Here is a 24661-nt window from a genome sequence, read left to right as displayed (position 1 = left end):
TATCAGTGCAGAACAGACGAGCCAGAGTTGAGTTTACCAGTTCCCTTTTACACTGAACTTTAAATGATTGGAAACGAACGATCTGGAGTGACGAGGCCAAATTTAATCTGGTTTGCAGTGATGGGATTTTATATGTAAGGTAATTCATAAAAAATTAAATCGACAGTTTACCATACTCCCTGTTAAACACGGCGACAGATCGGTAATGGTATGGGGCTGCTTTTCGGGATTTGAAATGGGTATGAATAGAGAGTATCATGGATCGTTTTATGTAGAAAGAATATTGAGGAACAATATAGTACCATATTCAGATAAAAATATGCCACTAAAACTTTATTTTCAACAAGATAATATCTCGAAACAGAATATTTGAATCAGTGGCTTTTAAGGGAAAAAATTAAAGTTATGAACTGGCCATGTCAATTTCCCGATCTAAATTCCATTGAAAACTTATGTGAGATAGTGAACAACAAAATAAGACACAAAGATTATACTAATCACCAATATTTTATTCACGGTTCTGCAAGGGGCCTGGCAAAATATGGATTCAAATATTATTGACCAACTGTTGCTTTCCATGAGAAAAAGGTGTTTGGAAGTTATTCATAATAATGGGAATTTTACAATATATTAATGTATAATTAATTAAAATATTAATTAGAAATTATTTGTAGTAATTAAATTTTAAATAGCATTTGCTCTACTTTTTGCCAGTCTAAAACAAATAATTATCAGAAAAATTAATCTTTTCTTAAATTTATAAATGGAAGGGAACATAATAAAAAGAACAAAAATTAATTGAATTTTAAAAAAGTTGCTCCTCCACTTTCTGCCATTATTGTACTTATTGAAATAAGAAATGAATTTGAAAATTAGAAGACAATCCGAAAACGTATTGTCACTTTTTTATTTTTCTTTTCTTCATTTCCTTAAGGTATCGTACAAAAGCGCACCAGCGTGTATTTAGTTTTTGTCACAATTTGATTTATTCAGTAATTTAAACGTTTGACATGCCTAGAGTACGAGAAAGAAATAATTTTAGCCAATTAAGCGAGTTTGATAGAGATAGAATTCGAGGAATAGCGCGGCATTTGAACAGAAATGTGAGTATTGTGATGTGCTGTTGGCAGTCATGAAGTGAAGAGAGCAGATGAGATAGGCAAGAGGTTCCGGAAGAACCGAAACTGCCACGGATCCACGAGACATTCGTCTTAAATTATTGGCCGAAAGGGACAGGTTGAGTTCAACGCGGCTGTTTGCTGATGAATTTTTTTGCGATGAAGGTAGACCAATTGGTCATATTTCTAGCATCAAATCATACGTGCCAACGTGGTGGTTGGTGCATGGTACGTCAATAGTAGGATGAGGAATTGAATTACATTGTGTTTAGTGATGAATCACGCTTTTGCTTGGGCATGTACGATGGTCATGTTCACAATACTTTAATGGTATTGGATGCTATTGCTTATCTTCTTCTCTATATAAGAAGACATCTCGGACTAATTTTTTAGCAAGATAATACCCTTTCACATGTTGGCAGGAATACATTAAACGTCCTAGAAACCTCCCATGTGAATTTACTGCCTCGTTCACCCATATATCCAGACCTTTCCCCAATCGTGTGTGGCATATGATAGAGCGACGCTTAACGAATTTACATCGCCCTCCATGGACTGAATAAAAATGTCGATAATATTATATTATAGTAATCAAAGAGAGGGTCACCAGTTACCCATTATCATATGAAATTTTATCAAACAAGACAAAAATATATTTTTCTCGTGTAACTTCCACTAAATTACTCTAAAATATGTAAAAAATAGTTTTTAATGATATTGAAAAACACTAGGTGATAAAAGAAAGTTGCACTAAAAGAAAAATCATTTATTTATTTATTATTTTTTTTTTTTTTTTTTTTGATAAACAAAAATCTATCCATAATTATATGATACATAAAATCAATATTTTTTAAGTAGTTTTTTGTAATGGTCATTAAAAAATGATCAACTTGAATTTATTTATTAATGTATTTGTTCATTTTTTGACAGGATTGCAATTATTAAACTAAAAAATAACTATTTCTAAAAAAGTCCACTGCAATCCAAAGGATGGAATGTCCCTGATCACCCTGATCCCTTGTCGTGCTGGAAGGTTCACCTTAAACTCATGTTATCTTCGGCAAATGGAAGCATATGATTTTACAGAATGTCACGAAAAACATCCCCAAACCATAGCGCCTCCACAAGTGGGTCTAGTGTATTTGGGATTACACCTTTCATACATATGAACAATAGTGTATATATACAGGGTATTTCATTTTAATCACTGTTGCAATTCCATAAAAATGATACAACAGTGAGTTTGTGTTTAAAATTTGTCGGATAAGTTGCCAAACACCCTGTATAGGTTAAAAAGAACGGCGTGCTAAAATTGGATTAGGCGGGCCAAAGCTTGCATTCAAATCAATGGAAACAACTTTTATAGATGGATTGAATTATTTTTCTTTAGAAAAATCCTAGAAAGTTTTCTTATAATTGTTTACTGTAAGGTTAGCAGTTAATGAAAATACCATCGTCTCTTTCGACAGGAAATCTATATTTGTAGAATGTGTACAGCTCATACATATTTGCATATTTTATTAAAATACATAAAATATATATTTTTGTTTGCAGGTACGGTCGGCGTCAGATCTGCAGTTACACCTTAAGGGCTATATTCACTTGCAGCGAATGTGTGAGGGGATAGTGGTAAAAACTGTGCGAGTGTTCAATTGTGACATAGTAAATACATGTTTTCAGATGTGTTATTGCAACAGATTCGCATCATTAATTTTTGACAAATTAAGAATATTGCTTGTTCACGTTATGTATTTTGAATCGAATGTTAATGTATACAACTTTTTTATAGTTACAATTCTTATTGTTTAATTCGTATAATAATTGTTGTCCTAATTCTAATATATTTATTTTAAAAGGTATTTTATTCAATTATCCTATAATATGTTGGTAATTAAATATTATACTCTATCATACGAAAGTGTATAATTAAAGTAAACAAATAAATTCAAAAATAAGAATATATTTAACAAAACAAAATATTAGTAATAAATGTCTATTTGAACAGACATTATTGTAAAATAATTCTATAAATAACAACTAAAATGAAACTTAATATATAAATACAAAATTATAAAATATAATTGGTATTGTATAATATTAAAAAGGAGGAATCTTACATTTTAGTGAGGTTGAATATTGGATATACTAAATAAAATGTCCCATTAAGACAACCTATTTTGAATTAAAAAAACTACAATCTGACAAGCCATAGAAGTTTTGAAAATATTTTGAAATAAGTAATGTTGATTTTTCATTATTGGTTTAGTTCTATTTCTTTTATATTTTTTATTTTATATCGTTTATTTTTGTTGATCAAGTCTCATGAAATATATTGTAAATAAATTAATTTAATAAATAATTCAAATCTACTATTGTTTAAAAGTTTAAATACCCACCCAAAAATTCATGTTATAAATATTATGATCCATATTAAAATTATAACTAAAATTGAATTCGATCAAATAATTATGATTATGGTTTCTCACATACAAGTTTCTCAAAAAATGAAAAGCATTCACGTTTCATCAGAAATGTTTCGAGGCATCTTTACCTTTCGACAATGCAAGGTAGATTAATTGTTTTTAATCAGTTATCATAAACACGCGGAGTGAGCGGGGAGTATGTGGAGTGGGGGGGGCAACAATGCACCGCAAGCGATTCTGAATTCGAGGTGGAATTGATAATTTTGGCGAATGCGCAACATATAAAAATATATCGCAAAAGAAATCAAATATGATTAAAATAAATAAGGACTATCAGTATCTTAATAGTATATATCACATTACTTATGTTATTATCATTATGTATATATATATATATATATATATATATATATATATATATATATCATATATATGAAGGAATCATTTACACTGCACAAAAATATTAATAAAAACTAAACTAACCTACTTTGATGTAAACTAAATAAAGAAACGTTTTAAACTATCAGTAAGTTTTTTAATATTGTCCTTGACGAATTTTTCAAATTCATCATCATTATTCTTCTTATCATCTGGTATTTCATTTTCATATAAATATTGGGCCATCAAAATTGGATCCTTTCTATTTGAAGTATCTGACATTACTGTCAAATTATATTTTTTAATATGTTGAATTAATAAGCACAGACTTCTAGTTTTGTAGGAGGTGATGTCATTTTGAAAAATGAATTTTTGAATCTTCCAGAATTGAATTTTATGAGTAATGTTCTTCGAGTGTTCTTCAAAATTTAATTTGTCGTCAACTTTCACTCCAAGGAACTGTGTAAAATCTTTTTTTACAATATTTTCATTTCTCAAATCAAGATGTATATCTTGATTCGTTGAATTGCAGTTGAAAGAATTATGCAGTAAATATTCCATTTCAATTAAGTTACCTAGCTCATTGTCTACAATCCACTTGTGAATGTTTTTTAAATCTTCGTTAACTTTTTTTTCTAGAGTTTTTATATCCGAATCACTGTAAACTAACATAGTATCAGTAATGTATGCAAATTTTTTAGCAACTGTCTTCATGTCACTAACATATAAAGCAAAAAGCATATCTTTTATACACTCTGGGTATGGTATAAGCGTTTCAGTTATTTTTTTAACCCTCTCATCACGCATATCTGTAATATACGTCCAATCATTGAAATATGAAAATATTATTTTAAGCAAACATTTTGGAACTCTATTAAAATTGATAAGTTTTTTGAAAAACAGCTTTGCGTCACATACAACGGGCTCCTTGATTTTAATTTTCAAACTGATTACATACTTTTCTTTTTGTTCATTTTTTACAAACGTAATGTAATCTATTAAACAAATACTCATATTAATCCAAACTGATACATGAGGTTTTCTAAAATATTGTTGATCATCATTAATATATTTCATCAGCTTGTGGGTAATTACATAATTATAAATATAAGTATTAATTTTATATTTATATTGGTGTCTTTCTTTGTTTATTTCCAAAATTTTGATGTATTTTAGTTCCGATGGATATTTACTGTTAGTCAGATTATTATTTATAACTCGAAAAATTTCGTCGAAATATTCCCAATTTAAGTCAGATATTCTTACACCTTCACAACATGTACGATAATTTAACTTCATTTCCTCTATAAGAACCTTAAAATCCTCTTCATTAATGTTGTTAATAATGTTAACTTGTCCTTCGATTATTTTCTCAATTTCATCGCGGTCTTCTAAAGATATTCCAACAACGTTAATCGTTAGCTCATTGTTTGATGTATTAGCCATTTCTAAAAATTAAAAAAACTATAATCAAGATATATAAGTTTGTACGTACATCAATGTATTAATTATTTCAATTTTTATTGTACTGGACAGGAGAACAAATTAAAAATGGCTGTACTATTGAATTTACTGCGAAGAAAATACAAAAATCATTGGAAAATATTATTTTATATGAGTTTTAATTTTTGAATTTTCGGAAATAATCCTATTTCTGATTTTAAACTATATGTTCGAGTCGACAATTCTTTTTCGTTCATAAGATATTAGTTTCTATCGACTCCATGTGAAAAATAAATTAACAAAGATTCTGTTTACACATTCAAAATATCGCAGTTTCTGAGATAACTTACGAAATATTTCTATCATTTTAAAATTAAACTATTTAGATCAAGGGATTTGAAATATTATGGAATAGGAATATAAATAAAGAATAAATAGTTAGAGTTGTAATTTTAAATAAATTATTCAATTAGAATTACACTAATTGAACGAGAGTGGTCTGAAAAGTTTCCGATCTCAACCCCAAAAAGGCGGGATTCGTCAATAAAAGCTAGTGAACGTAGTTGTGCATAGTGAGTCGATGTGAGTGTTTTTGTGAAAATGGAAAAAATTGACTATCGAGCTGTTATTAAATTTTTGTTTTTGAAAGGCAATACGCTTACGCAAATCAAAGATGAGTTGGACTCTATGTATGGGGACTCTACATCATCATTTACCACAGTAAAATTTTGGGCAGCTGAATTTAAACGTAGCCATAATAGCTTGGGATACGATGAACGTTCGGCACGTTGAAAAACTACTGACGATAACATTGCACCAAATAGTGTTGAACGACCGCCGAATTAAAGTGAGAGAAATAGCAGAGGTAATGAAAATGTCCAAAGAACGTGTCTGTCACATATTAAATTGAGATTTAGACATGAGAAAGCCGTCCGCGCATTAGGTGCCGCATTTGCTCACGTTAGACCAAAAACGTGTTCGAATAAACATTTTCAATGCTCTGTTGCAGCAGTTTAGGCGCAATAAATCCAAGTTTTGGCGCCGATTAATTGCTGTATGTAGATGAAACTTGGACACACCATTATACGTCCGAATCAAAAATATAATCGAAACAGTGGACTACAAAGGGGGAACCGGCTCTAAAAAAAAGCAAAAACTGTTTTTTTTTTTCGGCTGGGAAAGTTATGGCGACTGTTTTTTGAGATAGTCATGAAGTATCTTAATTGATTATCTTCAAAAAGGAAAAACCATTACAGGAGTACCTATATTACGCATCATTACTTGATAAGCTGAAGGCAGAAATTGGGGAAAAAACGGCCACATTTCACCGACAACCGCCGTCTCACACCTCAGCGGTTGCCATGGCAAAAATCCACGAATTACGGTTTGAACTGCTTGACCATCCGCCTACTAGCCCCAAGCGACTTCCTTTTGTTCCCTCAAAAAAAAAAACGACACTCGGAAGACAGAGATTTTCGTCAAATGAGGAAGTAATCACCTTTGTGAACAATTATTTTGCAGAGAAAAACGCCGAATACTATTTGGACGGGTTAGGGAGATGGGAGCATCACTGGGAGAAGTGTGTAGTTACAAGGAGACTATGTAGAAAAATAATTAAAAAATTTAAAAAAAATATTATTGTATCATTGTTAGGTCGGAAACTTTTCAGACCACCCTCATATTTAATTTTGATAACTTTCAAATAAACTATTAATAAACAAAATTCTATAAATATTCAAAAATATACAAATTTAAAGCATATTTAACAACTGTTCTAATTAAGTAAGTGTACATATTACCTTAACTTTGACTGTGAAGAGGTAAATATATTAACTAACACATAATGTATGAACTAACTATTCATACAATTGATGCATATATATATATATATATATATATATATGACGTTGAGCAATTTATATCACTTAGATCTACAATTTCATTGAATTTTTATATTGTACAGTTGACAATCATATCATCTTATTGACAAAGTATTTCAGAGAACAATTTATTTGAATGATTTTGTTACTTTGATTAAAAATTTTATTTAGAACAAACAATATACTCATATATACTCAGTGACATTGAAAACTAAGATCCAGTGATTGGATGAATTATTATCTATCATCATTTTTTTTCAAACTAATAATGAGTTGGACTACGATGAATCAGACATTTATAGACTCCCTGATCTAATGAAGTGGTGAATCTCGTCCTGAGGTACCTCATTGTACTAATGCTGAACGTCCAACAAAGTATGTGGAGGACTTGATGTTGAAATCTCTCATCTATACATGTTGATCCGAAAATCTTGCAACAAATTTACATATTAAGGTTGGAAACACTTGGAAATAACTCTCTCAACATGAAGTTTCGCATTATCCTGTTGAATTTAAAGGGTTCTGATATAAAGCTGAAAATGGCATTCCACAATATCATGGATGTATTTTTTAACCTTCTAGTTACCTATAATGAAAATTAACAATTAATGCAATTGTACTCCCAACCATCACTACAGTTATGCGATGTATAATCTTTTCCATAAAAAATTGCGAATTTCAATTTTCTCCTCGCTACATTCTGACACGAGCCCGTCTAACGAGTCCATACCCCTAAGCTGTCGTTCACTATACCACTCTTATCTTTGATACAATAACAAGAAATTGGGAACGGCTGTAAAAAAGTCTAAGCAACTGAATTTTTCAGGGAACACTTAGAGCTAAATTCTAAAGCTGTCTTGACGTTCATTCCTCGCTCATGAATCTTGTGCAAACTCTTCAACATTTTCAGAAAAGACTTCGACTGCAGTTCTTTCATTCGGCAATTTCCGCACACGAAATAACCTTTATCATTGAATCAACGTGTTGTATTTTTTTATATTACTGAGCATATTTCTTGATAACAGAGATTATATTCACTATTGTAAAAAATTCACAATCAAATAATGTACTTGCTCACTTTTTTATCACTTTGTAGTTGAAAATTACAAATAAAAAAATTGATAAGCGCAAACAAAAGTATTACAATAAATTTATTTATCTTTAACTATTAAATACTATCAACTTTAAATAAATTAAAAGACAGATAACAGACATTCGGTAATGGCCCATTGTTCATACTATTAGACCATTGTTCAAACCTTTTTAATTCCAAAGTGAATTATTTATACATTAATAATATGTTACTTCTTTGCTGTGTCAAACAATATCCATGCTAACAACTGGTCAGCTTGTATCACATCTAAAGCCAGTTTATGTTTATTATAGAAGACGTTGATCCGTTTGTTATTTGTTAACAGTTCCATATTTTTTAGGTATACCTGTGTATTCTTTGAAAACAAACTTGGTAATATAGCCCTATATAAACTTTGATTCATTTGTCTTTTAGAGATTCCATCAATATGTCAATATTAAAGTAAAGAAAAACAGTCCGAATCTGAAATTTCAAATAAATCTTCACATACCCAAGCGAACTCTTATTTTATATAACCTTTTATTAACTCTCTTATAACATTTGTATGCGAAATATTCAACATGTATAAGAATTTACTGAAAGATTTTAATTAAAAATTTTAATTAAAAAACTTTTAGGCCTCGTGTTCTATCTCACGTATCCACTATATATTTTAAATATAGTGATGTGAGTGTATATGTATGGTGCGTAAAATACTAGCAGTATTTGTTTGCATTTTTAACTTTAATGTTGCTAGGAGAATCATAACACATCAATCTGACCCGTGAATTTACTGAATTAATGGTAAAAGCAACAGTTCTCGTTCTATCAATATTTTTCTTACTAGAATAGTACATAATCAGTATAAACCACCATCGTTTCTCCTAATGGGTCCCTACTATTAATATGTATGTCATCATTAGTGATGACACCCCCAGCATAGGTCCACCTTGTCGTGGTCCTGGGGCACAGTACCACACCACAAGCCAGTGACAGTGAGAAGCTAACGGATCCAACTGCAATTCCAATCCTTTCCCAGGAAGACCTCCGATCTTCCTCGATTGGTCTTGTTCTTTTCGAACCAGTTGACAGGGGGCTGGTACCTTTGCCTGTCTTGCGTCTTCTGGTTCAGTAAACCCATGTATGCCTCGCATATATATCTAGTCATTCCTACATGAATTTTCATGTGTCTGACATATTTGGTCATAATCTTCGGATCGGTACCCCCCTCTGTTCCAAAAAAAAATAGTGATGACCCCTCAGGATGGATCCACCTTGGCGTGGTCCTGGGACTCAGTACCACTCCACAAACCAGTGAGAGTAGGAAGCTTCCATTCCCAGGAAGATCACCGATCTTCCTCGATTGGTCTTGTTCTTTCTCGAACCCAGTTGACAGAGGGCTGGTATATTTGCCTGCGTTTTCCATACTTTCCTCATATGTCACCCATTTGGTTAGGATTCATTGAAGTCGGTACCATGGAGGGGTGTTTCTAGTCGGTAAAAATCCGAAACTATCTCTGATCCCACCAGGAGATGCCTTAGGTCGTACTTCAATAGCTCCATAATATTAAAAATTATATATAGTCACTTATTAAGAAGTATTTAACTTTTGTAAGAAAGAGTAGCTTGAACCATATGTGAATTTGTATATTTAAAGATACAGACAATGTTATTCGAAAAATAAAAATAGAAAACATAAAGAAGCAATAAATATATTTATTGAAAAAATTCGTATATGATAAATTAAAACAACCAAGTGTCACAATAATAAAAATTAAAAAAAAATGAAACAAGTGGAGAAAAACGCAAAGCACTGCACATTAATAAATATATACTACTCAAAATAAAAAAATAGTCTTGTTTTTTTCTGAAAAAATATTTTAAAGCTATTAAAATAATACATAGAAACTTGTTGTTTTGTACAAAAGTGATTGTGTGTCAGTAAATAATGTAAGCCTTGTTCAAAGAAACGATTGAAAACCCCCGAAAACCGTCAGACGCATGAGCATTGGTGTTCTAAGTTTGTATTTTCATAAGTACGCCTATGACTGAAGGTTTCTTATGGTTTCCATTCGTTCTTCAAGCATACTTTAATATCAAACAGCTGGTTTTACATATTACTTTCTGGTTATATTTGCGCAGTCAGTAACATACTAATAGATTATTAACACAATTAGATTTTGAAATTATATTAAAACAAAAAAGAAGTTTAGCTTGTTAATTTGAGTAGAAGAGAAATATAATATTTAAGATTGACAACAGTTGAAAACATATTTACAATTTTACAGTTATTGTATGTATTCACAAATATAAACATAGTGGGAACAAATATTAAGTTTTATTTTTTATTTATTTAGTGAAATAGTAATGTAAATTAACTAATATCGATGTTTGAATCAGTCAATATATGCATTTTTGTTTGCCTTAAAAATGATAAATGTAGTTTAAACACTCAAAAAAAGCAAGACTAGGAGCAATGTAACGCATAACTTGATTTTTTAAATATTCTCTCCCAGATAATTATTTAATTACCACATTTTAATTAGATCACTAACAACATATATAACCCTTTCTATGAACTGAAAAACCAATTTATGGCGACAAAATAATACTTCAATAAATATTGTTATGATCTAGTCAGTGTTTTTATTCCTAACATCGATGGTCATATATACTTCTTTTTTAATGAACGGTTTATAAAGTTCACAATCAATTTGCAGCTTAAATTTTACATAAATAAATGTTTCGTAAACAAGGTTGTGGCCAATTTAAAAAGACCTTAACTGCGAAAGTTATACGTATCATACTGTGGTATAAAAACTAAGAATCTATTATTAAGAACTTGATTACATTCTCTGCTTTCACCAATCGTCTAACTTGATATTTGTTCCTTACTGATAGTTAGTTAGTTAGTTTAGTTTAACAGAAAGAAAACACAATATTCAACAGTAGTCATTGCAAATAACAAAAATAACAATTATTCAGTATAATTATAATTATTATTTGAAAAAAAAAATAATAAAAAAACATAAGGAAGCAATAAATATATTTATTGATAAAATACGCATAAAATTAAATCAACCAAATATCACATTAAACAAAATTAAAAAAAAAAAAATGAAGTAAATGCTTAAAATCTGAACCATAGTAAATATATACTACTCAAAATAAAAGCAATTTCGTTTTTTTTGAAAACATATTCTAAATCTATTAAAATACTATATATAAAAACATAACTACAAAATTATCCTGCAAAGTGTTTTGTACGAAAGCGAAGTACGCCTGTGACTGACGATTTGAGATGGTTTCCATTCGTTTTCGAACATATCTATTATTGTATTTATGAACAAACAGTTAATTCTGCATATTAGTTTCTGATTCTATTTGCCCAGTCTGTAACATACTAATAGTTTATTAACACAATTTGAAAGTTGTATTAAAATAAAAAAGAAATTTCTGAAGCCTTTTAATTTGAGTAGTAGAGTAATTAGGAAGAGAAATATAATATTTAAGATGGACAACAGTTGAAAACATATTTACAATTTTACATTTATTGTATGTATTCACAAATATAAACATAGTGGGAACAAATATTAAGTTTTATTTTTTTAATTTATTTGTCGAAATAGTCCTGTAAATGAATGAATTTTGAGGTTTAAATTCATAGTATTTGTATTTAACTTAAAAAATGATAAATTTGGTCCTTGCTGTACAGTTTAAATACTCTCCCCTAGATAGTCGATTATTTACTATTTTTAAATAGATCACTAACACGTTTACTCTAAATAACCCTAGTAGACGTAGGAACTTCACAGTTGACCTCGAATTTCGTGTTTAAACTTTAAATATATTAACAATGTTTCGTAAAGGGGGTCGTGGCCAGTTTACAAATAGCTGCCAAAATTATGCGAATAATACTATTGTATAAAAATAAAGAATGTAATACTACTAAGAACATGATTAGATTATCTGCCTTCATTTATCAACTAACTTGATATTCGTTCCTCACTGATATTTAATTATACATAGTTGTAACTTTCTATATAAAACTGAGCACAATTATTTTCATTCATTTTGTTCCTCAAACTCAAAAAATAAACACACAATATTCAACATTCTAACAAACAAAAATAACAATTTCAATTCTCATCAATTTACACATCACACAAAATCATTAGAGGAAACATACAAGTATTAAATTGCGCTACTTTATCGTCATAAAAATAGAATTAGACGGAACAACAACTATTCAGTCAGGTATTGTGTAAATGACGGAAGTACTGCAACACACACTGTCGTTCAGTTTACGTCTCTTGTTAGCGCCAGAGGTCGAACTTACAAAATCATCCTCTGTGTCGGAGATTACAAGCACGTCCGTGTCGTTACTACGTTTGTGTATTGTATCCGGACGTACTACCGCGATTCCGTCCTTGGTGCTAGCTCGAACCGCGTCCATGAAAGATTTCCACAATTTGAGCTTCGTTTGGAATTCCTGTGATGGTTGGATTATATTTTCCATAATTGTTTTTATGGTGGAGGGGTTATCTGAAAATAAGTTTATATAAAATTATTAAAAGCACTTTGAATTTAATAATTTTAATAACTTTTAGCTCTTTTGACAAAATTCTTGTGTAACAGGAAAAAGTGGGTTGTAATTTTCAGAAATTATTCTATATCGTAAATTTAGTAACATGTTGCTGTTAATCAGTTTTTATTTTTAAAATTTCTGCCAATATGAAAATATTGCAAATATTGGTAGGTAGTTCTTGGAAGAAAAAACACCCGAAGAATCTTAGAAGAAAGTCGAAAAGATAGACTCAGATCCACAACCAGAGGTAGATCAATGCCTGAAAGAAAGAGAAACAGACGAAGCACGAACTTTGAGGAGTAAAACGATCGAGAAAGTAATACGAAGGATTATTGTAGACGATTTGTTTTTAGAAACTATAAGAGGGTCCACAACAAAGATAATCAAATAATAAAATAAATGAGAAGTATCACTCTCTGATAAAAAAAAAAACTGGTAACTACAACCAGAGGTTCACAAAGTAATTGACGACAAGTAGACACTTAAACTGAAGTAGAATGTGAAAGGGGAACCCATTCAGAACCAAGCAAGTCGAGAAGCAAGTGGATTTAATCAAAGAAAAAGCGTGGACTACAACGAAACCTCTGGCTCCACAGCACGTTTAAATTCCATCAAAGCGGTGCTTAGCATAACAGCACATGAGAACTCGACCATTCTACAGATCGACATCTAAACAACATTCCCGGACAGTGAAATAAGTGAAACCATTTACATGCAACAATCCAAGTGGTACGAGAGATCAGGAGGGATTATATGGAATGAAGCAATCATCTCAATGTTGAAATCAGCTATTTTCAAGTTTTCAGAAGGAATAAGGCATACAGCTGACCCTGTATCTTCATTAGCTGCAAACCTGATTATAAGTTAAATTTATATTTTTACATTGACGGCAGTTATTAAACTGAGCCAATATTATTAGATCTTTTATAACTGATCTGGTTGGGACCACAGAATACATATCGGAGTCGCCGTATTGGGAAGCAAAGGGGAGTCTTATGAACGAGATCTGACGTCAACCAAAGTGCTATTTAAATAGTAGAGAACCTAGTAATTCATAAAAGAACAAAATACAACGTCAGGGGTTTCCACTACTAAGAAAGTTTATCCTAGGACACAAGATCAGTGGATCAACATCTTTATTAAGTTAATGCCCAGATAATCATTCCAAATGCCTTTAGACAGTCCATTAGAGATATGTGAAAGTGATGTGTCCCAAACTACAAAAAAATCTAAATGAAAATGTTAATATGTAATGTGTATACATTTAAGATTTACAAAGACCTTCAGTGAATAATTTCGTTCTGTGTGTTTGCAACCGTTGTTCTATATGCAGTTAGCAAAATGACATAACCATCTATTTAATAAATGAATGCACATATATCAAAACATTCTAAAATTATAAATAAGAATTATTAGTGCAGAATAAGATTAATATATGGAATTCATCTTAAAGACAGAATCTCAGTCCTATTGGAAATATTTGGATAACAACACATTCAAACTGACAATGGCTAACAAATAAATGAAAAACAAATACATACAAGTTATTATTTCGTCGTTTAAGTGGTTGCTACGATTTTATTAGTTAAAACAAAATTTTATTAATATTTATATATTATAATTGGATGTTTATTTAATTTTTTTTTTAATTGAATTATAATTGAAATTTGATCTTATACTATCGCAAAAATATGTTAAGGGTACAACTAATGTGATTGTCTAAAAAAAGGTAATTTTTGGGATTTTTTTAAAGAAAACCAATGTATCAAATGTTTTAAAATTTGAAGGATACATTTGTGTATAAATCATTAATATACAGTGTAAATGAAAAAAAAAATAATTTTGCATACTGCTGTGATTGCGGCCTTCACCGTTGCTGAATTCAAAAGATATACATATATTATTAAACTAAAAGGTATTTTTTATACCTTTACCCATGATTGTCGAGAAAATCTCGTTTAAAGATAAAATTATTGATTTCATTGTTGTGAATTGATAAATGTCATATTTAGAGCTAATCTGCTATTCCAGGTCCATAATAATTCACCTTCCTCTTCTTCAAAAAGCATTTATTAAGCTGTTAAAACTCTTCTTAAATAAATGGCTTAACTCCATTAATTCCATATATTCACACATGATAGCAATTTTGAAGTTTCAGGAACTTGCTTGGTCACATTGTTTACAAATTTTACACATCACTAAATCGCTAATTATTTAAAAAAATCGAAACAAAATGAATAATGACTTGGATCAATCACAATATTCATAACATTACAGCCCGAACAATAAAACTGGTAGGACCTATAGTAAATATAACTCTCTGTTGAGTGCCTACTCTTTAGAAGGCTGTAACCCAAAAGATACTCAGAGATATTCATTTGAAATGTAAGTACATTATTTTTGAAAGTTTAGACACTAGTACACTCTGTATTATAATACAGGCACTAGGTGTGCTTCTTAAATCATTTCCACAATATTTTAATAAGTACTGACTCATATCTATAAATTACAGCTCCTACATTGTTCAAATACATCTGATATGAAATAACTATTAAAATGACTTACCAAAATTTGTATAGTAAAATTCTATAAAGTCTTTAATAGAATAGTCTTTCAAATTCCATTCTATCCTCCAATATGTTGCAAAATAAATTTTTGAAAACATATCAAGACACTTGATTTTCAAGCCACCCTGTTCATCTTTTGTTAATGTGACTCTGGGTTCCTTCATAAATACAACATCACAGATGAGACGTCTGGCTTCAATATATTTTGCAAATTCTGTTAAAATGGAGAATGTTAGGTTGAGATTCCTGTTACGCTGTAAGAAGTTACGACAGCTAGCCAATTCCTTCTCTATCCACTTATCGTGGATGTTTATATCTAATTTTAAAACTTCATTTGATTTATCCTAAAATTTTTTTTGTGTTAATGATGGTATTAAATAATGTATTTATACTCACATAATTGAAAGTAAGTATTTTCATAGAGAATTGCATGTTGAAAACTGTACAGTCTGCTATATATAGTAAACATAGCTTTTCTCCAAACGAAGTCGATCGATTTTCATTATTATTATATAAATCTATATTTGTTTTTGTAAAAATAACATCAGACAAGTTAACATTTATGTTAAAATCCTGTTTCAACTTATTAACAAATAATGATGTTGAATTCATTGTCAAAAGTAATTATGTTGTGTGCATGTAAAATTTCAATAATCTGATTATTTTTAAACTTGACCAACTGAATATTTTGGACATCTTCGTGTGTTTTCATCAAAGTTAGCTATGGCTCTGCTATCACTATCAATTTGACAGATCGAACACATGTTCAAGCAATTTTGCTTCAAACGGTTGTCAACACATACCGACAACATCCGCTACCACCCAGTTACCGACCACAGTATGAATTGTTACAGTATCATTTTCAGCACTGATTTTAAATAAGCAAATGGATCGTGAAACACTTAATAACTTTTTTATTTTTTTTATCAAAACAACAAAAATATTATTTTTAATTATAAGTCAACCCAATTTATAAAATAATATCACACGGTATGGATCTGAAGTGGAAAATCGAACGGACAATTTTAATTATAAATACAAATTGATAGTCAATCAATAAAGGTGCGTTGAACGAAAATAGCAAAGTTCAATCGATTTGTGTGTGACGTAAGCACGACCGAGGCGGTAGGTAATAAAAACAACCGCGGCTTGTCAGTGAGGAGTATGTAGTGGTCATAATTTTTTAATTTTCAAGCTGACTTGCTACTGTATCGAGTGCTTTCTCTTGAATGAGTGGATCGCGACTTAGTGTACTAGGGCTTTTCCGAAATAGTTATGTAACATGAAGACGTTTCAATGATCGGACGGAGTCATTGAGCAGTGATAGCCCCAATATGCACGTTTTCAGTGATAACTATCCAGATATATTTTAACTAGTTAAACTGAAGTTTAGTTTAAGTGTTAAAGTGAAAATCTCCCAAGTAAACGAAACAAACACCACTGGAGTCATGATTGCAAGAAATCACTGAAATGTCTTTGAATAAGATGGCATATAATATTGATTGGATTATTCCTAACCTTAGAAATCCAACTAAACTATGGAGCATAGCGAGTACCATAACTGTGGCCGCAGTTGGGCTGTTTAGTAAAATAATAATACGTATTAATTGCCAGCATTTTGCGAGGCTCGTCGACTAACAGAGTCTTTTTCAGAGTGGTTGAATAAAACGAAGGTCCACAATGGCAATGTTATTTCCAATTTGTTGGAATCCAGACCAACCAATGTACCACTAATAACAGTCTCTAACCACCATTCATGTTTCGATGATCCAGGAATATGGGGTAAGATTCATGTCCACATGTTAATATTCATTAGTGTTAATAGTCAAAGTTTTCTTCCACAATTTTACAGATATTATTAAATTATCATGCAATTATAGTGTACATTTTGTAAGTAAAATGATAACAAAATTATGTAAACTAATAATTTTTTCACCTACACCTCATTAGTCGTAGGTATAATTTACAAGTTAAACAATATTCTGTATTGTATTTTAATAAATTGCACTCTGTTCAATATGTTGTTAACACATGAATTTATTCAAAGCTAAAAAATGATGTTAAATAAATTACTTCACACTAATTTTGGATACAATCTGCGTTTGTCTATGCAATTTTAAATATATATTTTATAAACCTATTCAGACCAAATAATTCAGGTATTCATTATTTTATGTAATCTCAACTATTAAATTTTATTTGATTAAACGGTATAAAATTTATATTTACTGTAACATTTGATAAACTAAACATATAGATAAAATTTTATATAATTCTGTTAAAAATTCTGTATCGGTATCTATTTGAAATAGTAGATAATTTGAATGACACTGATATAATGTGTCCAATAATAATTATACAAGAATAAAAATGAACTAAAATGTGGGACTGTAAAATTATTCTTGATCGATTGTTTAGAATATTATTATTATTTTATTGTTGTATTGTATTTCTATTAATATTAAATCTTTCATAATTTTTTACTGAAGTTATATCACCTTCATCACGAGAACTAGTTTTTCCAAGATGAAATTTGATAATTCCATTACTTGACTGACAACTCTTAACTATTTTATCTAAATTTTCTTTTGTCTTAACCAATATATTTAATAATATTAAAAATCTATAAACAAAAACTAATAAAAAAAATCCATGACAATGATGGTTCAATAAAACACATTTTAATGCTTATAAATAACTTAAGTAATTTTTAAATACGTCGTATTTATGTTACTAATAAAACTTATCTATATCAGATTATTTCTTAGATAAAACTTTCTGTATTTATATTTAGATACATAAATGTACATGTTTCTGTATTTAAAATGATTGGCCTCTAAAGTGGTCGTTTGATCTGGCTCAGTTTATGGTAGGGTTCTTCGACCGAATAATATTTGCCTTGCCGGATACAATCAATTGTGCATTTCAACTCTTGAAAATTAAAAAACTGTCACGCTTCCAAATCCAGTGATCATTGGTGATAATCATTCGCGAGACCAGTGTACACCATACAACCTTGAACGATAATGTTAGATAATTAATGGGGTCAGTTCGCGTAATTTTTTTATTGCAAATTGTAGTTTCCTTTAAAATGTTGAATTATAAAACCGCGGTGGATTTTCTGATTTAATCATTCCGAACGTCATGGATTTGTGCACACACTATGGTGTACTTTAAAGTACTTAATATTCAGAGATGATAATTGAGAATTAAATGACACGCTGAAGTCACCATTAGACATGGCAATCCGATACGTAATAGTTTGTGTTACTACGAATTGTTTGTAAATAAATTACGTGTTAGAATAGCATTTGCAGTAGGCAACAGGTTAGGCCAAGGTTACAAGGAAGCAATATCTGTGCAATATTTTATTATAACATTGGCCCAGTTTACACGACTAATTTTGTACAAAGTTGTGGATTATTGTTTTCGGGCCGTTTTGATGCCATTTATTTCTGGAGCGTTCTTCACCAACGTAATTGAATTATGTGTACATACCAGACGATACCAATTACCCAATTTGCTAGCTTACAAAATCCATTATAAGATAATTTGTTCAATTGGTCGTGCACTATAATTTGGGCGGAGGTGGCACTTTTATTTTTGATTCGACAAATCATATTTTAATCAGTAATCTATTTTGGTTTTGGTATATGTATATTCTCGCTAAAAAAGTTTTATGGATTATTGTCTTACTCTCAGACTGACAATAGACATAACACATTTTTCAACATAATTTTATCTAATGTGAACTGTTAAAATAAATTAATATTACTGTATTTTAAAAACTAATATTTAATGTATAAAATGTTACAAATATTTTTTGAATTAAACTGGATATAAATATAACAACTTTAATTTTGGAAGGAATTTTATTGACTAAATGTGTCATGTCTCGTGTCTATATTCCTCCAAGCGTCTTGAATTGCTTTAAGTTGTATAATTTTCCTTTAAGTTGTATAATTTTTATGTCGAGCTTATTTATTAACGTGATCTCACATGTTTTCTATTGATATTGAGAATTGATGTTTGGAGACAAAGAAACTAACTTTCATTTGATAATTCTTAAACTAATTTTATAGTTACATTTCTCCCATGTTGACTTTAATTTCAGTTGACGATAAGACGTTTTTTTTTTCACATTCGAATTGTTTATGAATTTTCTTTGATGTTTGTCGAACTGGCTCAGTATTTTTCGCAGCTGCCACTTACCCGGTTTCTCTAAATTATTTAATAATACAGGAAACAATTGACTTATTTAGCAGCAATCTCTACTTATTTCTCTTGGTCTTGGTAACGTTGAATTATAATTTTTCTTACAGCTTATGATACAGTTTCACTATGACCCATTATTAATTAATTATAATAAGCAAAAGACCGCTAGTAAATTGATTGAAATTCACAAAGAACGATCAAATACTATAAAGTAAAAAGTTGTGTAATAAAAAAATATATAAGCAGTTCTTTTAAAAAAATAATATCACTCATTTTTTATATATGTTAATAAGTTGCTATTCTCTTATTTTGATAATAATTTTTTAATAATATGCAATACTTATTTCACGACGAAACATTGATCTTATGACAGTCTCATGTTTTTTTTTTTGTGTCCTTTTCATTATAATCCGTTATTCAGTAATTTTAATAAAACGTAGACTCCCAGTTAGATATACCTACCTGTATTATTTCTGTAACTATATATTATCAAGGCTAAGATTAGCTCTTCCATCATCTTTATTGCAAAACACTTAAATTAAGAAAATCAAAATGATGTACACTGAAATATAAAGCATATTGATGGCAATATTACAGAATAAATAAGTAGGTATTACATTATACTCTGTGGCAATATCACTGCTTTAGTAATATTTAAAAAAGAGAAACAACGTCAATTCAACTATAATCTTATTCTTATATAACATTTCAAAAAGGCTACTTAACTATAACTATTACAATTAGTTGTGTCCCTCCCCTAGTTCATTTTGATGTCTGTGTTTAATTAATTATGTAACTGCCCTATTTACAAATATTGTTGTAAAATAAAATCGTTTTTCGTTTAGAAATAATTAATACCGTACTGCTATACAATGAGCATTTGAAATTGATTTTAGTTTGCCCAATTCGCCGTTTTCCTTGAGTAAATGCGGGAAATGGCATAATCTCAACAATTAGTTTAAATGTTAAATAAAACATTGTCACAAGTGAAAGTTTGTTTCGGGGATTGCTTACGTTCATGCGATGTAATAATTGGAACTTATTTATTGAAGAACCTAATTAATATAATTTTTCTACGTTCCATGAAAATACTATAATAATAAATTAGAATTTGAACTCTATCGATACGTCAACGTCGCTTATTAAACAGTAATCTATTTGAAACCCATAATTATTTCCTGTTGAATAATTTTTTTATGAATACTAGGTCGTGACATTCGTTCGTTACTCATCAAATCTTTTGTTAAAAAAAGTTGAATAGTATTATCTACACTTTTATTTAAAATAGTTTATATTAAATTCATACATTTATCAAATGTAAATTCATTTTTATTAATATGTTAATAAATGTGTGTCATTCCGAAAAAAACAAACTTTGATTAATCCTTAATTAATTTACCTTAAATTAAATTTTCACGAAAAGGTCATAGATGATAGTTAATATATGCTTATCAAGCTGCGTGTCCAGATATTAAATTTATTTTACTTTTAATATATTTAAGTATAAAAATTAGGCATAAAACTAAATAAAATTTCATTCCTCGTCATATTTCCAAACGCATTTTGCGGATTTGAACACATTTTACTGTGTTTATTCTTAATTTATCTGTTGTTGTATAGCACCGAAAAATGCCTTAAAGAAGATTTTCTTCTGAAGATTTTGCCGGAATAATTGCAATTTTGGAACATGAAAATCTGGGTCGACAACAAGTGCTCAAATGTCTCAAAATAGGCAAACTGGTATCAATATTATGGTAGTGATCGACAATGAACTGCGGCCAGAAGACGGGATCATTTTCTGATTATTTCTGCTAGACAAAATCGCATATTATCTACATCCAGGCAGATATTGGTATCACTGTAAGTCTGTCTACCATCAGAAGAAGGTTACAGGAAGCTGGTCTTAGAGCCAGAATACACCCTCTGTTAACCAGGGAGCATCGAGTTGGCTGCAGAACATGGAACGATCACCGTCAAGGTACTGCAACCGAATGGCGTAATTGTTTTTTCACAGATGAGTCTTGGCATTGTATCACTGGGATAGCTGTATTTGGACATAACGTGGTGAGAGGTGTCATAAGCAAATATGACTCAACTGTTGCTTTCGGAGGTGTTCTGTAATAGTGTAGAGACACGCACGGAGTTGCTCATATTAAACAGAGATTAGGAATGCTCGAGGATATCTTAAACTGGTTATTCAACCAATTATTACTCCATTTCCTCAAGAAGTTGGACCAGATTTCGTTTTCGTAGACCACAATATCTGACCTCAACGTGCGAGACTTGTAAATTTGGCGTTTCAAAATCATGACATTACTTGGATGCAATCTAATTGAACACGTATGGGACTGTCTTCAAAGACAGTCATATAGAATAATGGTGAGCTATGGATAAAGAATTTATTCGTTCACTAATGTAGAGTTTTCAAAGAGGGTGGAAACTGTTCGTTGAGTAAGGGAAGACCGACCAAGTACTGATTGGAAAACGGTAGCGGTTAATATTCTGATTTTTTAAATTTTAATCAATTTTGTTTTATTAATTTCCCAAGGAATTTGGTAATTTCAGCTTTATTACTGATTTAAAAATTTTATTGTTGATGCAGTTTTGTTTAATTGAAGCAGGATATTAAATTGTTTATTAAAACTTAAATAACAATATATTTGTTGCTATATAATGCCATAGGTATTCTGATATTTGAATTAATTCAAATTATCGACTTCAAAAGTTAAAAGTCTGTATAACCATGTAGGTGATTGTGAAACACATTTTACAATAATTTTTTACTCTCTGTATTTTCTAAATAAATTATCAGTTAGTTACGTTCCTCATATTCCGTAAAATCAAAATGTTAACATAGGAAAACATGCAAGTAGTATTTTATTATGATTCTTAAACCAAAGTCATGTAAGAAAATACAATTGTTTTTTGAAGATAACCCAATTATTTATTTTTGTTTTAATATACGGTTCTAAGTGAGTACATTTTTAAGGTGTTGAACGGGTTTATAAACGTCTCTGACAAATGACTTTAATTTTGTTTTTCATATAGAGGGTCTCTGTAATATTCTATTTTTTGACTTATTAAATTAATTTTTCATTATTACTTTGATTCGATTTTCCCCATCATCCTCACGTTCATTGATGAATTCATTGATTTGAGACATGTACACATTTGTTATTTTGTCATTTTCAAGCTAAAGCATACGTTGATTTGTCAATTTTTCGTTGCAATGAAGAGACATTGTATAGTTTATGTTCTGTTATTTTCAGGAACATTGAATATAAAGAACCTGTTCAGGCCGAGCAAGATGCGCTGGTCGCTGGCGGCCCACGACATCTGCTTCACCTGTTGGCAACACTCGTACCTGTTCAGTTTAGGGAAATGTATACCTGTGATAAGAGGCGCTGGCGTCTACCAGACCGCTGTCGATTTCTGCATCGAACAGCTTGCCAGGGGTGGTTGGGTACATGTTTTTCCTGAAGGTGAGTACCCACCCAAGAATCATATTTTACACTTCTATTAACATATACAACGATTTTGCAGGTAAGGTGAACATGACGAAAGAGAACATGCGCCTGAAGTGGGGCGTCGGACGTATGATATTTGAGTCTCCGGTAACACCGATCGTGGTACCGATTTGGCACATTGGTATGGATGATGTGTTGCCGAACGAACCGCCCTACGTCCTGCAGCTGCGAAAAAATCTCACATTTAATTACGGCGATCCCATAGACCTGACGAACATGGTCAAAATGTTAAGGGCACGTAACGCCAGCGACGAGGAGGCACGTAAACAGATCACTGACTTCCTACAGGTATAATTTCACTAATGCTTATATCCGATTATCTTATTGCTAATTGAATTGCTCAAACGCTTCTGCTGGAATTTACGGTGTGGAAGAACTCGAAGACATACATTTCATTATTTTGAATAAATAAAGTGTTTTTTGACTATTGAATCGTTTTCTTCATATTAATATTAGTATTATTGAATAGTCCCAATAAGTTTAAATATGAATGTAAACTACAAGTACGATGATACTTGAAACATTCAGTAAAATGAATAATATAATAATACGCTCTGGCTATTTGTACAAAATTGAAGATTGTTTCTATTGTCTTTTTCAGGACCGATTGTTACAGCTGAAAGCGGAAACTGAAGTCCTCCACAAAACCAACTTTAAACCGAAATCATGATACTTTTTCGGAAAAAAATAGGCGTAATTTATTTATTGTTTTTTATTATTTTTTAATTACGACTGCTGACAAGAAAGAATAATAGAATCTTTTATTATTATTAATATTAAGTTTTAAAACTAGCGGTTTTAAATTATATATGCTAGTCATGTAGAATATTGCCATTTCGTGTCTAACTATATTATACACATATATAACGTAAAAGTGAACTTTGAATTAATAAAGTGAGCACTGTATTTTAATATCTGTGTCTTTTCTGTTCGTGAAATGGGCGATATAAGTGCAAAAAATGGAATATTATTTCATTCATAATTAATTTGTCTTCCGCATATTAAAAAAACCAATTAGGTAATGTGTATTTGAGGATTTGAATAGGTTATTATTTGGAATAAATCAAATCAAACTGTATTAAGTTTTTGTTATTATTTGTAATATAGTTTAAATTTGATAATAATAAATACACAATATGCATATAAAATCTAATTACTGTATTTTTTAAATCATACTCATCGGACAGAAAACATAGTGTGAATCGTTTCCTTAATTTTATGTTATTGACGTTAACACATATTTTACTTAACGTGGTCCAAATATAATAAAATGATTAAATTGCTTAAAACTAGAGTTAAACGTCCCTTTAGGAATAGGACATATTGTAGCTTGACGACAAGATATGTCTGTATATTTATTATTTATGTCTTAAGTTGTTGGGTCGTTTCATATGATTTTTCAAGAAATATTTTGAAGGGTTTATTTTACATACGATATAATTTTTAGTGT

At 30.2% G+C, this 24661-nt stretch overlaps 3 protein-coding genes across 3 annotated transcripts; 1 reads left to right on the top strand and 2 right to left on the bottom strand.

Annotated features, from left to right (window-relative positions):
• Positions 1 to 4025: 4025 nt before the first annotated feature.
• On the bottom strand, positions 4026 to 7212 carry LOC126266569 (uncharacterized). The gene is made up of 2 exons (XM_049970816.1): positions 7162 to 7212; positions 4026 to 5367 (listed from the first exon to the last, which is right to left on the bottom strand). Exon 2 carries the CDS (start codon positions 5363 to 5365, stop codon positions 4040 to 4042), a length of 1326 nt encoding a protein of 441 aa, XP_049826773.1. The 5' UTR covers positions 5366 to 5367; positions 7162 to 7212; the 3' UTR covers positions 4026 to 4039.
• Positions 7213 to 10827: 3615 nt separating this feature from the next.
• Positions 10828 to 16258, bottom strand: LOC109609342 (uncharacterized). The gene is made up of 3 exons (XM_049963298.1): positions 15866 to 16258; positions 15468 to 15813; positions 10828 to 12859 (listed from the first exon to the last, which is right to left on the bottom strand). Exons 1-3 carry the CDS (start codon positions 16079 to 16081, stop codon positions 12564 to 12566), a joined length of 858 nt encoding a protein of 285 aa, XP_049819255.1. The 5' UTR covers positions 16082 to 16258; the 3' UTR covers positions 10828 to 12563.
• A 373-nt stretch (positions 16259 to 16631) lies between these two features.
• Positions 16632 to 24364, top strand: LOC109609374 (tafazzin). The gene is made up of 5 exons (XM_049963301.1): positions 16632 to 17069; positions 17123 to 17251; positions 22954 to 23166; positions 23228 to 23499; positions 23813 to 24364. The coding sequence occupies exons 1-5, from the start codon at positions 16940 to 16942 to the stop codon at positions 23879 to 23881; spliced, it is 813 nt and encodes a 270-aa protein (XP_049819258.1). The 5' UTR covers positions 16632 to 16939; the 3' UTR covers positions 23882 to 24364.
• Positions 24365 to 24661: the final 297 nt, after the last annotated feature.

This window comes from Aethina tumida, chromosome 1 (assembly GCF_024364675.1).
Source record: "Aethina tumida isolate Nest 87 chromosome 1, icAetTumi1.1, whole genome shotgun sequence".
NCBI classification, from domain to species: Eukaryota; Metazoa; Arthropoda; class Insecta; order Coleoptera; family Nitidulidae; genus Aethina; species Aethina tumida.
Note: the sequence above shows the minus strand (reverse complement) of the source record. Positions and strands in the feature narration are given on the sequence as shown.

Bases quoted from the DNA above. Each gene is read 5' to 3' on its own strand.
- LOC126266569 (XM_049970816.1), bottom strand. From the start codon at position 5,365: ATGGCTAATACATCAAACAATGAGCTAACGATTAACGTTGTTGGAATA.
- LOC109609342 (XM_049963298.1), bottom strand. From the start codon at position 16,081: ATGAATTCAACATCATTATTTGTTAATAAGTTGAAACAGGATTTTAAC. The intron at 15,814-15,865 runs GTGAGTATAAAT...AAAAAATTTTAG, and splicing joins AAATACTTACTTTCAATTAT to GATAAATCAAATGAAGTTTT. The intron at 12,860-15,467 runs GTAAGTCATTTT...ACTTATTTTCAG, and splicing joins ATTTTACTATACAAATTTTG to ATAACCCCTCCACCATAAAA.
- LOC109609374 (XM_049963301.1), top strand. From the start codon at position 16,940: ATGTCTTTGAATAAGATGGCATATAATATTGATTGGATTATTCCTAAC. The intron at 17,252-22,953 runs GTAAGATTCATG...TGTTATTTTCAG, and splicing joins CGATGATCCAGGAATATGGG to GAACATTGAATATAAAGAAC. The intron at 23,167-23,227 runs GTGAGTACCCAC...ACGATTTTGCAG, and splicing joins GGTACATGTTTTTCCTGAAG to GTAAGGTGAACATGACGAAA.